A 12,154-nucleotide genomic window follows, 5' to 3' on the forward strand; every position below is an offset into this window, starting at 1 on the left:
CAGAAAGATTGAAATTTATTGAAAGAAAGATTGAAATTTATTGAAGAAACATGCACGTTTCGGTGCGTGCAAGATGTTAATTTTATGCTTAACTACACCAAAATCGTAGTGTCAAGTCTCAGACTTCGTGCTGACATTTTAAGTGATTCAGAATTACTTCTGAAGTGCCGAAGAACTTTAAGGTATTATGGGAAATATCTCGGCCTTAGGTTCTGAGGGTCTCTTTAATTTTGGGGATAACTCAGCTAAACTTTCAATTAAGATTTCATGCACTAGTTTCAAACTCAGTCGTTCGATCCCCAGCTCTGCCAGCAAGGAATCAGAGGAATTTATTTCTGGTGATAGATATTCATTTTTCGATATGGTTCGGATCCCTTAATAAGATGTAGGTCCCGTTGCTAATTAACTAAATGGTTCCTAGCCACGTAAAAATGCCTGATCTCTTCGGGCCAGCCCTAGGAGACCTGTTAATCAGCTCAGCGGTCTGGCAAAACATAAGATACGCTTAACCTTTTCAAACCCAGTTGCCTAAATCGAGAAGTATATTTAGCTCCGTCAGAGAACATTTTGAGTTGAGTTGAATATTGAATTGAGGCCGAAGGCCAAGCACTAGGACTTATGAGGTCATTTAGCGCTGAAATGGAAATTGACAGTAAAAGGTTTGAAAGGTGTAACACGAGGAAAACCTCGCATTTGCACTATGACTCAAGTGTTAGGAGAAGAGGGTGGAAAGTAAGATGAAGAAAGAGAGGATTTTGGATCAAGGGACAACAATGTCGTCTGTGTCCTAACTGACATCAATTTGTAGACAGATGTCTATTTTTCTCCCCTTTCCAGACTGGACTTCGACGACTTCCAGCTCCAGCCTCCGTACTGGGGGTCCTGCAAGTACGATCGTTTCTATGCAGAGAGCGTCACTCCTTTGCCAACCCTCTGCGGCGTCAATAATGGATCGCACAGTTAGTGTTCCCAAAAGTCTTCCTGTCGGCCTTAGTCACTAAAGTTCTATTAGGAATGTATATAGAAAAATGAAATGTTCAGTGTTGTGTATACTATCTATGACGTTTTAATTGACTGAAAACGTCTATTTATTGGTTGTGATCGTATTACAGATTAAATTTTTCATAAGCAGTGCTATTACACTGTAATGAGAGCGATGTTCTTAACGGGAACGTATTGATTTCTTTAATATAATATATTATATATATATATATATATATATATATATAATATATAATATATATATATATATATATATATATATATATATATATATATGCAATATTTTTATGATGGATTTTTCCAAGGTGAGCATAATGGAAATTCTTTGCGTTTTCAGATAAAGTAAATAAAAATAATTGATTTAATTTGGACTCTTAAGCCTTTCAAAAATAACCAACAAGAGGCGAGGATCATGAAAATCCTGTCATTAGTCTTGAGTGGTGTCTGTTATTACGTTCAACGTCTACCAGAATGAAGCTGGTATAAAGAGAATTGTGTTTTACTTATTTCATACAAGACTTGATACAAAGTTCAAATATGTTTTGGGCTCACTTTCTCCCTCTTTGTGTACAGTCATAAAGTGTAACATACTCCCTCTTCGTGTAACAGTCATAAAATGTTAACGTACTCCCTCTACGTGTACTACAATCATAAAGTGTAACATTCTCCCTCTTCGTGTAACAGTCATAAAGTGTAACATACTCTTTCAGTGTACGTCAACGTTCAAGGCCGAAGTAAGACTGACCTGACATTCCTCTTGAGTGACATAGAATACTACCTGTACCACTGCTACGACATCTACGGAACCAACGTCCTGCCCGACACGGGGTCAGCCAACTTGAATCCTCACGCGCGGAGCGCGGAGGGCGCGGAGGGCGTTGAATGTGGATGACTTCGGCGCCACTTCCTACCAGGAGATGATGGCGTACCCTGGAGGATCTTACCTTAGGCAGGTGAGCAGAAGAACTGTACCTTTAGAATGAAATAATTTTGTTATTTCTGAAACGGTAAGTTCCTCGTTGGACGAGTGATTTACGTGCTCGCTTACAGAGTCGGTGGTCCGGAGTTCGATTCCCCGCTCTGCCAACATGGAATCAGAGGAATTGGTTTCTGGTGATTAGGAATTAATTTCTCGAAATAATGTGGTTCGGATCCCACAGTAAGCTGTAGGTCCCGTTGCTAGGTAACCATTTGGTTCCTAGCCACGTAAACATATCTAATCCTTTACGCCAGCCCTAGGAGAGCTGTCAAGCAGCTCAGTGGTCTGGTTAAATTAAAATATACTTAACATATATGAAACGGTAAGAACAACAGCCAAAACAATAGCATTAACCATGGTGGGATTAGGGGCTGTGCTATTCTTACCAGCAAAAACGCAAGCGTTCGATTTCTAGACTAGGCGGTGGGTCTTTCACCCGTTCTGTTAAATACCATTGCGCATCTTTTGACCGCAGCACTGAATTATCTAAAATGCATCACTATATTGTGACCGGAAATAATGATATAGTGGCTCACAAACTTTAAGACGCTGACAGCCATGTTGATAACAATATTTTTCTTATCTGAATGCTATTAATAGGAATAAAAATGAACATACAATCTGCAAAATTCGGTAAACCGAGAATTCAAACGTCTTTGTGTTAGGATTGTGAAACACCAGGACATCCAAAAAATTTAATTTACTCTCTGATTCCTTTTCATAGTCTCCCCCACGAGGGGCCCCCCTATCCATTGCTACGCCAGATCTTTGTTCATAGGCATCACCATTGACAGTGAAAATAGTAGACTCTACGCACAGTTTAATGAGGTTAAGAAACACTTCAGTGGGGGAAGTGGGCATAAACTTGGGTACATTATCAAACTTATCACGTAACCAAGAGGGACATTAGTAAATAAAGATGTGATCCCGAAAAGTCATCCAACACCCTTAATCTGAATGAAATCATCCCTGTGTCTGATATGTGTGGAGGATATCGTTCCTACCAAAGGTGCAGGTTGCTTAGCAAGCCATTAAACCAACATGGTGGCTTGCGAACTTAGGTAGGCCGTTACCAATGCGGAAATGGGGGTGTGGCTAGTAACGTCGTCTCAAAATTTGCTGAAGACCAAAAGGTTAAGAGCCACACCGACCCTCTAAAGGAAAAAAGGGAAAATGTAATTTAAAAAAATGAGAACGCGACCATTTTCTCACTTAATTACCGTGTGACATTCAGGATGTTAAAAGACATTTTACGGCAAACGTTTTCTGTAATGTCCATCATTTAATTGAGTTAGGAAAACTGGCGACGTCATGACAATGTCCATCGTCGCTGGATGAGGTCCAGTATTAGCTGATTTAGTTTTATCATTTTTGACATAAGTCATCTGCGCCTTCATTGAATTACGACAGAAATCCTTTGGATACTGAATCCTTTCATCTCTGTTCAGATTGCAACCGGGACGACCCCACCCAATGGCGGCGGAGTGGTGGTGGTGGTGGTGGTACTACTGCTGTTGGTACGACTTCCTTCGTTAATGAAGTGGACACCACAACACACGGTGATGTCACAGTTGCTCTCTACAACTACAAGTAAGTTGAATTTTTCCGAAAGACATAGAATTGTTAGATTTTGTGTAAAAACCGGTATCTAACTACGAAATTATTAAGAATTCATAGTTTTTTTTCCTGCTTACCCTCGATTTTACCATCTCATCTCATGTCGAAATCTTATTACAGATTTCGTTCGAGGCCCCGCCATCTTTTCATAATTGAATAATCTTAATTGAATAGAATCATACTTCTTGAAACACTAAATTGAAATGCATTCAAAATGTCAATGTATTGAATGTTTAGGTAAAGGACAACAAATAATATAATAATCACTAATTTTTATATTGAAGAGCTTGTGAATTACTGTTTTATATATATTCTTCCCCTCCGCTTTATATCATAACAAATACTTCAACCTTTGATCGCCTAATTTCATTCTTATGTAGTACTTCTTTACAAAGTGTCATTAAAGAAAATAACTAAAACGTTTGACTTGAAGCTAAAATAAGTCGAGAATAAGACTTATTTAATTCCAGGGATGCTGAGATCGTCACGTTTGATACACGTCGAGCGTGGAAGGTACGAGTCACCCAGATACCTTGTGACTGCCCCAATACCCGAGTGCCCAAAGGTAAGGAAGTCAGACAGTTACCTCGCGTTTTTGAAGTCTAGTTCAGACTAACGTAAATTATGAATTTTTAAAATTCAAAATGAACATGTGATTTGCAAAAATGTTCAAAATAATTCTCGGAAATGTTAGTAAGGAAAACAATGTTTTTGTACTTTATGCTTACGCTTATGTGCTAACAGGTAAACAGTGGCATAATTACACAAATATGAATGTTGTAATGTGCTGTTTAATGTCTGTATGGATGAAGTGATGCAAGAAGTCATTGAAAGAACAGTAGATGTACGTGTTAAGTTGCCGGATAAACGGATCGTGCATGGAGGTTGTTTTTGATTAAGCTGGCCTATAAACCAGCACGGATTCTTGCACATAGAGCAACCCGTAATGCATGGAGGGGGAATGGCAGATGTTTGCGGACGGTACAGTAATTATTAAAGGCAATCCAAAGAAACAGCAGAGACAAAAGCCATATCTCGACAGTGTTTGTAAGATGAGGAAGTTGAGAATGAGTCAAGACTTGGGAAAAATTAATGTTGACAAGGATGGTGAAAGAATGGAAGTAGTAGATTCGTGTCGGTCACTTCAGATGATGGTAAGATGTGACAAGAAGGAAGTCGCAGACCAATGAAGCAAGGAAGGTAGCAGCGTAAACATAAAAGACTGAAAGGAAACTTGGAGTGTCAATAGAAGCTAAGGTTGGAATGTATGAAGAAATTGTTGAGAGTACTCTCCTGAGTGACAGTAAAGCGTGGATATTGAATACACATGAAGAGAAAAAGATGGAAACTGAAGAAATGAATTGTTTACATTATATAAGATAAAAGGAAAACTGAATAGGATAAGTTTGTGGCAGGAGTTCACAGTTCAGAACTATATGGACGAAGGGTAATTGGAAGACTAGGAAGGGCTAAAAAATAAGGCATTAAAAATGCATTCAAAAGGAAGAGTGTATGCGAGAATGGCCTAATGTGTGTTGGAGTTTGATGTGCTGTTGATGGGGTTTCTATGCAGGTGTATGAAGTGGCTAATGTTTTCAGAGTTTCCAGCAGAGGGTTCATCCAATGTGCAGTAACTATGGTTTGAATGTGGCAGTGATCGTTGTCGTGTCTTTTCTTGGGAGCCAACCTGTGTAATTTGCTGGTTCGTTGCCTACAGCCAAAATTTCCAATTAAAGATCATTCAGCCAGAAGCTACGAATCTGTGAATCGTGAAATTGGAAGGGATCAGATCATAAACTAAATAACTTTGCAAAGAAATAGGTTTACAGCCGAAAAAAAACAGCTATGCCTGATCTCTTTACGTAAGTCATGTCTCATGTGCCTGTGTCTCTTGCCAGTTTCGAAACATTTTAAGTTACGGAGGAACCGTGACAGATACTGTGTTTATTTCTGGAGACGGTCCCCTTCAGCGGGGTGATTTGTCATTTGCAGGGGGGGGGGGGAAACAGGCTGAAAAAAGAAGTGTCGTTTCCTGCTCATTTCAAAATTGGTTTTACGAGATTAAATATTATATTAACATAAGTTTCAATAGGAAGAAACCATTTCACATATACATTATCTTGTGTTCGAATATTATATGCAAAATTTAATAACTGTCAGTTACTTGATTAAATTATTAGATATACTCTTCAAGTTGAATGCATCTCGTTTTAGTAGTGTATTATATACCTTGCTCCTGTGGATGCAGTGGGAACCCCTTTAATTTTTTCCATGGAAGATAACTTATCAAGAAGATTCTAACAGAATCTTGTTAAATCTAGTATTCCTTCACTAAGAGGATGCACATTACAACTGTGTAAGTGATCAAGCTTTCACACACACACACACACACACACACACACACACACACACACACACACACACACACACACACACACACACATAATATATATATATATATATATATATATATATATATATAGTATATAATGTGTATATATAGATATTTGAACGAGAAAGAATGTATATATATAGTATATATATATATATATATATATATATATATATATATATATATATATATATATATATATATATATATATATATACATAATAAGGGGAAAGGGGAAGAGCATTATTTTTACAAGCAATAATGTTTTTTATTATCATTACAGTACCGGAAGGAATTTCTAAATCGCAAGCATTTAGGGAATACAAGGTCCATTAGGTTACGACCAAGTCGCGAGGATTACGAATGCTAATCTTCTTTAAAATAGGATCCAAAAAGATCAGTACATCCCATTAGTTCCCATATGAACGATAAATCGACGTTCGGGAATCCGATTTTGGGGGATTTCATTGAAAATAACAAAATACCAAGCGTCAGATTCGAAATAGAATGGCGAAAAGGTGAGCAGTAACAACAAAGGACGTGTACCGCAGACACTAAATTCGCCGTATACAGAAAACCTCACTTTTCGATGTCCTACTGTCATGATTTAGCGACCTTGACGAATCAGTAAAATGGCCCCTGAGGATTTGGTTGCCGTAATATGAAAATAATCCGCAAGAGTTCTTCGGCAGCTGTCTCCCCCATAAATACCTTCGCCACATGACTGGGAAAGTAGTTTACAAAGTTCGTCAAGTGCTCAGATCGTACTCTCAGTGACAGGTCGAACGAAACATACGCCAATAAAATAAAATAAAAAATCCCACACCTGCTTGGCACTGACACGATCAGTGGAATTTAAAATAAAAAGTTCATCTTTGATCTTTGACGTATCCGAATACCATCACGTAAGGCGTCACTTATGAGACCGAAAGATATTGAAGTGTGCTGGTACTCGAGTACCAATGATCGGTAAGATATTAACATTTAAATTCTGCTATTTTTTAAATTATATTAGTAGTGCCAGCCACAAAAGAAACTGCGATGTATCACAAATTGTTGAAAGTAGTGTTTGTCGCTTCAAAGGTCAGAGGTCTGAAGCCGATTTAATTAAGGAAATTTAAACACGGAAGCTAAATAAGATCAGAATTTTTTAAAATCTTATTTTAAAGTAGATTCATTAAGTTACACCGAGTACATTAAGCTCTATTATGCCATTAAAGTTTTTAATGTTTGCCCTTGATTTGTTTTGATTTATGTGGGTGTATTTCACCATCAGTGTTAATATATTACATATATGATATATATATGGTGTATATATAGTATAGTATATATATATATATATATATATATATATATATATATATATATATATATATATATATATATATATATATATATATATATATATATATATATATATATATATATATATATATATATAGATATATATATATATATATATATATATATATATATATATATATATATATATATATATATATATATATACACACCACACACACATATATATATATATCTATATATATATATATATATATATATATATATATATATATATATATATATATGAATGTGTGTGTGGTTGAATACGAGCAAGGAATATTTCGTAAAACAAAATTGCTCATGAATGGACTTGACAATAGTCATCCCAAATCTGATTTCGTGTGTTTGCCCTCTGCATCTCTGCAGCTCCTGAGGGCTGCCTCCAGTACTTCCAAGGGCTCACCGGCGAATTCAAGGACTTTTCAACACTGGATGGAATGGAATAGGATGTTATTCAGAGGACAGGTGGTGTGACTTCAGCACCATCAAGCATCCCTCCGATTGCGACATCAGAGTCGGTTACACAGGTAAGTTCCTTGAAGGAAATGCGTTTACTTTTACCTTCAATAATAATAATAATAATAATAATAATAATAATAATAATAATAATAATAATAATAATAAGAAGAAGAAGAAGAAGAAGAAGAAGAAGAGGAAGTAAAACTATTCATTATTATTTTTATAGTTGTTAATGTTTTTTTTGTGGTAACATTTGCTCAAAAGGAGGATTATATCTGTAAAGGTATATATGGCAGTGATGAGCACGAAGGTTATACTGAATTTAGGAACTTAACTTGCAGTTCTGTCACTGTTTTCCTTTTCCTTTCTTTCTTTCCAGTGATTAGTTTTGGGCTCTTCTCTTTTTTTTTTTTATTTTTTTTTTTTTTTTTTAACCCTCCCACTTTTTTTTACTGACTTGTTTCCTTCCCTCCTCTCTATTTGCCGACTCTGGTTCCCCCTCCACCTTTTCGTGTTGTTAAACTTTAGTTTATGGATCCTTCTTTGTTTTTTCTTACTGATTCTAAGTTCCCCTTCCAATTTTTTTCCCTGCTGATTCCAGGTTCCTCACCCCCTTCTTTTTTTTTATACTGATTCTAAGTTCCCCTCCATTTTTCCATGCTGATTCTAAGTTCCCCTCCATTTTTTCCATGCTGATTCTAAGTTCCCCCCCATTATTTCCATGCTGATTCTAAATTCCCCTCAATTATTTCCATGTTGATTCTAAGTTCCCCTCCATTTTTTCCGTGCTGATTCTAAGTTCCCCTCCATTTTTTCCGTGCTGATTCCAGGTCCCCCAACCCCCGCCCTTGTTCTTTTACTAAGAGTGGTTTTCCTTCCTGCATATTTTATGAATGACTTGTCCCCACCAAATCTATTCGCAAATGAAACTTACGGCGACGTATTTAATTATTGTTTTAGAATTCTGTAGGTAAAATGATTTACTGAGTTTTCTTATATTTTTAATAAAATTTATTTTAAGAATTTTCTATTACAAGGTAGCTTTACAGATTTCTGTCAGAAGTAAAAGTTATTTTCGAATCTTCACGCTGAACTTAATTCAATAAATTTTTTAGCTACTTTGTGCACCCCTCGCCATTCCTTTGGTTGGCATGTATGTACAAATTTATGTGGAAGTTTATTTTTGTGTTGGAGAGGAAAAATGTGGAGTGTTAAATGTATATGCAAGCATTTTAATGTTTTCGTACATTTTTTCAAATTTATTGTGATTTTCCATTCCGTCCAGGTCACCTCAACGATTTGGATTACAGTATCTGCATTGAACCTGAATCTGGCTTCTGTGGTATTCAGTATCAACAAGTTGGAACTGATGGATTCTCACTGACCAACATTACTGGCTATAAGGATGATACCCTTCTACCTTGGGCAGAAGTAAGATGTTATATTTTCTTATCTTATTTGTTCGTATGTCAGTTTCAGCCTGTATTAATTCTGTCCAGATGTAGAGTGTCCCTTTTCTATAAATGCTTTTATCACATCTGTTTCATATGTGACTTTTTCCTCTTGAAGTGATTGCCTAAAACAAACCAAGAACAATCCCAACAAACATTTTATCTTGTAGCTATAAAGGCATCTGTTTATGAGGGCATAATCTTATGTATTTTTTTTTTTATAAATATATGAAAGGATATAAACCGTCAAAAAGCTGTTCTTTTTTGTGATCTGTTTATTGACTATATAGGATGCATAGCTTGCTGAATTGTAATTTTGATTTTGAAATCCTCAATTACCCAATACTCACTGTCACACTTTTCACTGATGCAGTACAACGACATGGGTTGCATGTCTGACTACCTGTGGATCCCTGGCGCTGAGAACGAGTGGGGCCACGAAACTTACGAGAGGTTCTGCGGCACCAAATTAGGAAATGCTAGGAAATGGGGTACTGTAACAAGTAAGTATTCAGAATTCTTGTTTGCCACTTTCCATTTTATAGGAAGATCATGCATAGAAAGAGCAGTGATGAGTTAAAACATAGGCTTTGCTTGCCATATATATTTAGTAAAAAAAAAGTAGAAGTAGTTGTTGCAACAGTAGATAGAATTGGCGAGTTCCAGATTTATAAGGCTGGAAGTATGGAAATGTCTGATTTCTTCTGTATGCAGTAATTATAAGTATATCAGTATAGTAAATCACCAGAACCATATTGAGGGAGAGCAATAATTCGTAATTGGCTAACATATGTAAGCATCACTCATAGATGTGCATGAAGAAGAGTGAAAATGTGCCCCTTGAAAATTTTTGTAGAAGTATGAGAACGTCATTATGGCATATTGCACTTATCAGTAAAGGGAGGAAATGAGAGAAGAGCATCTTCTTGGCAGTAGCAGTATGCTGGATGTGGCTAATGGGTGTAAAAAATTTGTTATAATTGTGTAGTTATTTGGTATCTCATTGATTTGCATGCATTTGCACCCTTTTATTTGCAAACTACACTATATAAACAAGAACAAAATTATAACTGCTGTGGCATCCAAGACAAGTATATAAAGGGGGATTGTTTGACTGGAAAAGCAAAATCAATTCTTATTATTTTCATTACCTTGTCACGTCTACTCCACAGGTTATTCGAAACCATTCACCACCCGCATGGTCACAGACTCTGATGAACACAGCCTCTCGCATGACTACATGAACAAAGGGTTCCATATCACTTATTCACAGATTCCTTGCAAACTCTCTGGATAAACTTAATTTTCAAAAATTACACCCATAATTATGAATTTTAAGGCCCTTAAATTTAATGCATTGAAAGTTTATGACTTGGTAAAGTTTTGCTGTATATGTAAGTCAAAATGAATAACAGACATACCTGTACCGTACAAGAGAAACGTTACTTAGCCATTGATTATCCATAGTGAACCATGGAATTTTTTCTCTTCAGAGTTTTTGCTCAATTTAAGCACAGTTGTAACTTTGTGCAATACTAGTAAACACACCCATACTTAGCTGTATCCCAGTCCAGTTGCCTGGTGGTTTTGGTTGTCTTGCTTGTTTCCACTGACTCCTTTTTTTGTATACCGTTGTCATGTAAGCACTGTATATAGCATAAAACGTAATATTAAGTTAGCTCCATTTTGTACAGTTGTAATCTAAGATAGAACTTACCAAATTATAGTGTCAGAGAGTCGTCGTGAATGAAGAATCAATAAAAATGTGACTCTCGACAATCTTTTCCTTATTCCTAACTTTATGGGCTACTATAACTTATTTGGAATTAAAAGATTTTTGGTATTGAGTTTTTCATTTGTATGCCCTTAACTATTATTACTTTCTCCATGATGGCTTGGTTGAACATATTGGGTGGACACAAAACTCCAAAAAAGGATTGAAACGGTTTAGCTCTATTGGTAGAAGAAAGTCTCTAGCCTGCTCTCAGGTATATATTGTCTACTGTATCTTGAGTTAAATGTAGTAAGCACTGACATCATAAAATGCAATCTTCGAAAAGATAGGGGTGTCTTTATGCAGAACCAGGTACTACATACTAACTGAGATAACATGGGAAAATAAATCATACATTTTTATTGCTAAGGGTAAAGTACAGCATAGTTTTTGCAAAAAGTATATAGAATTACTTGTAACAGTGAGATATCTTGGAAATGTTCAAATGGAGATGATATTATAGGGTCTTTGTTCCTTGCCAGCTTTTTTTTATTATTATTATCAGGTAAGCTGAGGGCTACTGGATTAAAGAAAGCTTGCTAAATATACCCAATAGAACAATAAAATGTGTTTGTGAAATTTTAGATTCCTCTTGCCTATCGTTTCTCGTACTATTGTGTGAAAACCCATTTAAAACCAACCTTTAAGTGTATATGGGAAATTGTGAATAGTGTTTAGGCTCTGCTGCATCTCCATGGAAAAGCTTACAAGGTATCTATCATACAAAGTAGATATGTTCAACCTTTCGCCTAGTAGATGATGTGTAGAGAAGAATAACACCATCATCATGGATTGCTTAAATGTCATGACACATGTAAATTATAGGAATTGTCTAACTTCAACCTGAACCAGAGCCAATTCAGGTCGTTGCAGTTTTCTTGTGATATCACAGCATGTTAAGTCGTCATAGGTAATGTCGACGAGACGGAAATTACCACGGAATATACCAATTTGTGATTTTGAATGTGCATATGCAAGAAAATAGACTGTGTAGGGAAATTTAGTTATGTGTTTTTATTAATAAAAAAAAAAATATGACTTGGCCAGAAACATGCCTCCTTTGTCGAAAATTGTTTTACAGAAATCCCTTTCGGTGTGTGCCAACACCCCCATATTCTTTAAATAAGGTTACAATC

At 36.1% G+C, this 12,154-nt stretch overlaps 1 protein-coding gene across 1 annotated transcript in view; it reads left to right on the top strand.

Moving 5' to 3' along the window:
* The window catches only part of LOC135202124 (uncharacterized), a 29,208-nt gene extending 18,153 nt beyond the window's left edge, over positions 1-11,055 (top strand). The window contains 9 exon segments of the mRNA XM_064231374.1: positions 838-959; positions 1,713-1,886; positions 3,430-3,571; positions 4,069-4,163; positions 7,701-7,759; positions 7,762-7,861; positions 9,079-9,224; positions 9,618-9,747; positions 10,417-11,055. Of these exon segments, the coding sequence (XP_064087444.1) occupies positions 838-959; positions 1,713-1,886; positions 3,430-3,571; positions 4,069-4,163; positions 7,701-7,759; positions 7,762-7,861; positions 9,079-9,224; positions 9,618-9,747; positions 10,417-10,541 (1,093 nt within the window). The 3' untranslated portion in view covers positions 10,542-11,055.
* Positions 11,056-12,154: the final 1,099 nt, after the last annotated feature.

The sequence above is a fragment of the Macrobrachium nipponense genome, chromosome 30 (assembly GCF_015104395.2).
Source record: "Macrobrachium nipponense isolate FS-2020 chromosome 30, ASM1510439v2, whole genome shotgun sequence".
Taxonomy (NCBI): Eukaryota; Metazoa; Arthropoda; class Malacostraca; order Decapoda; family Palaemonidae; genus Macrobrachium; species Macrobrachium nipponense.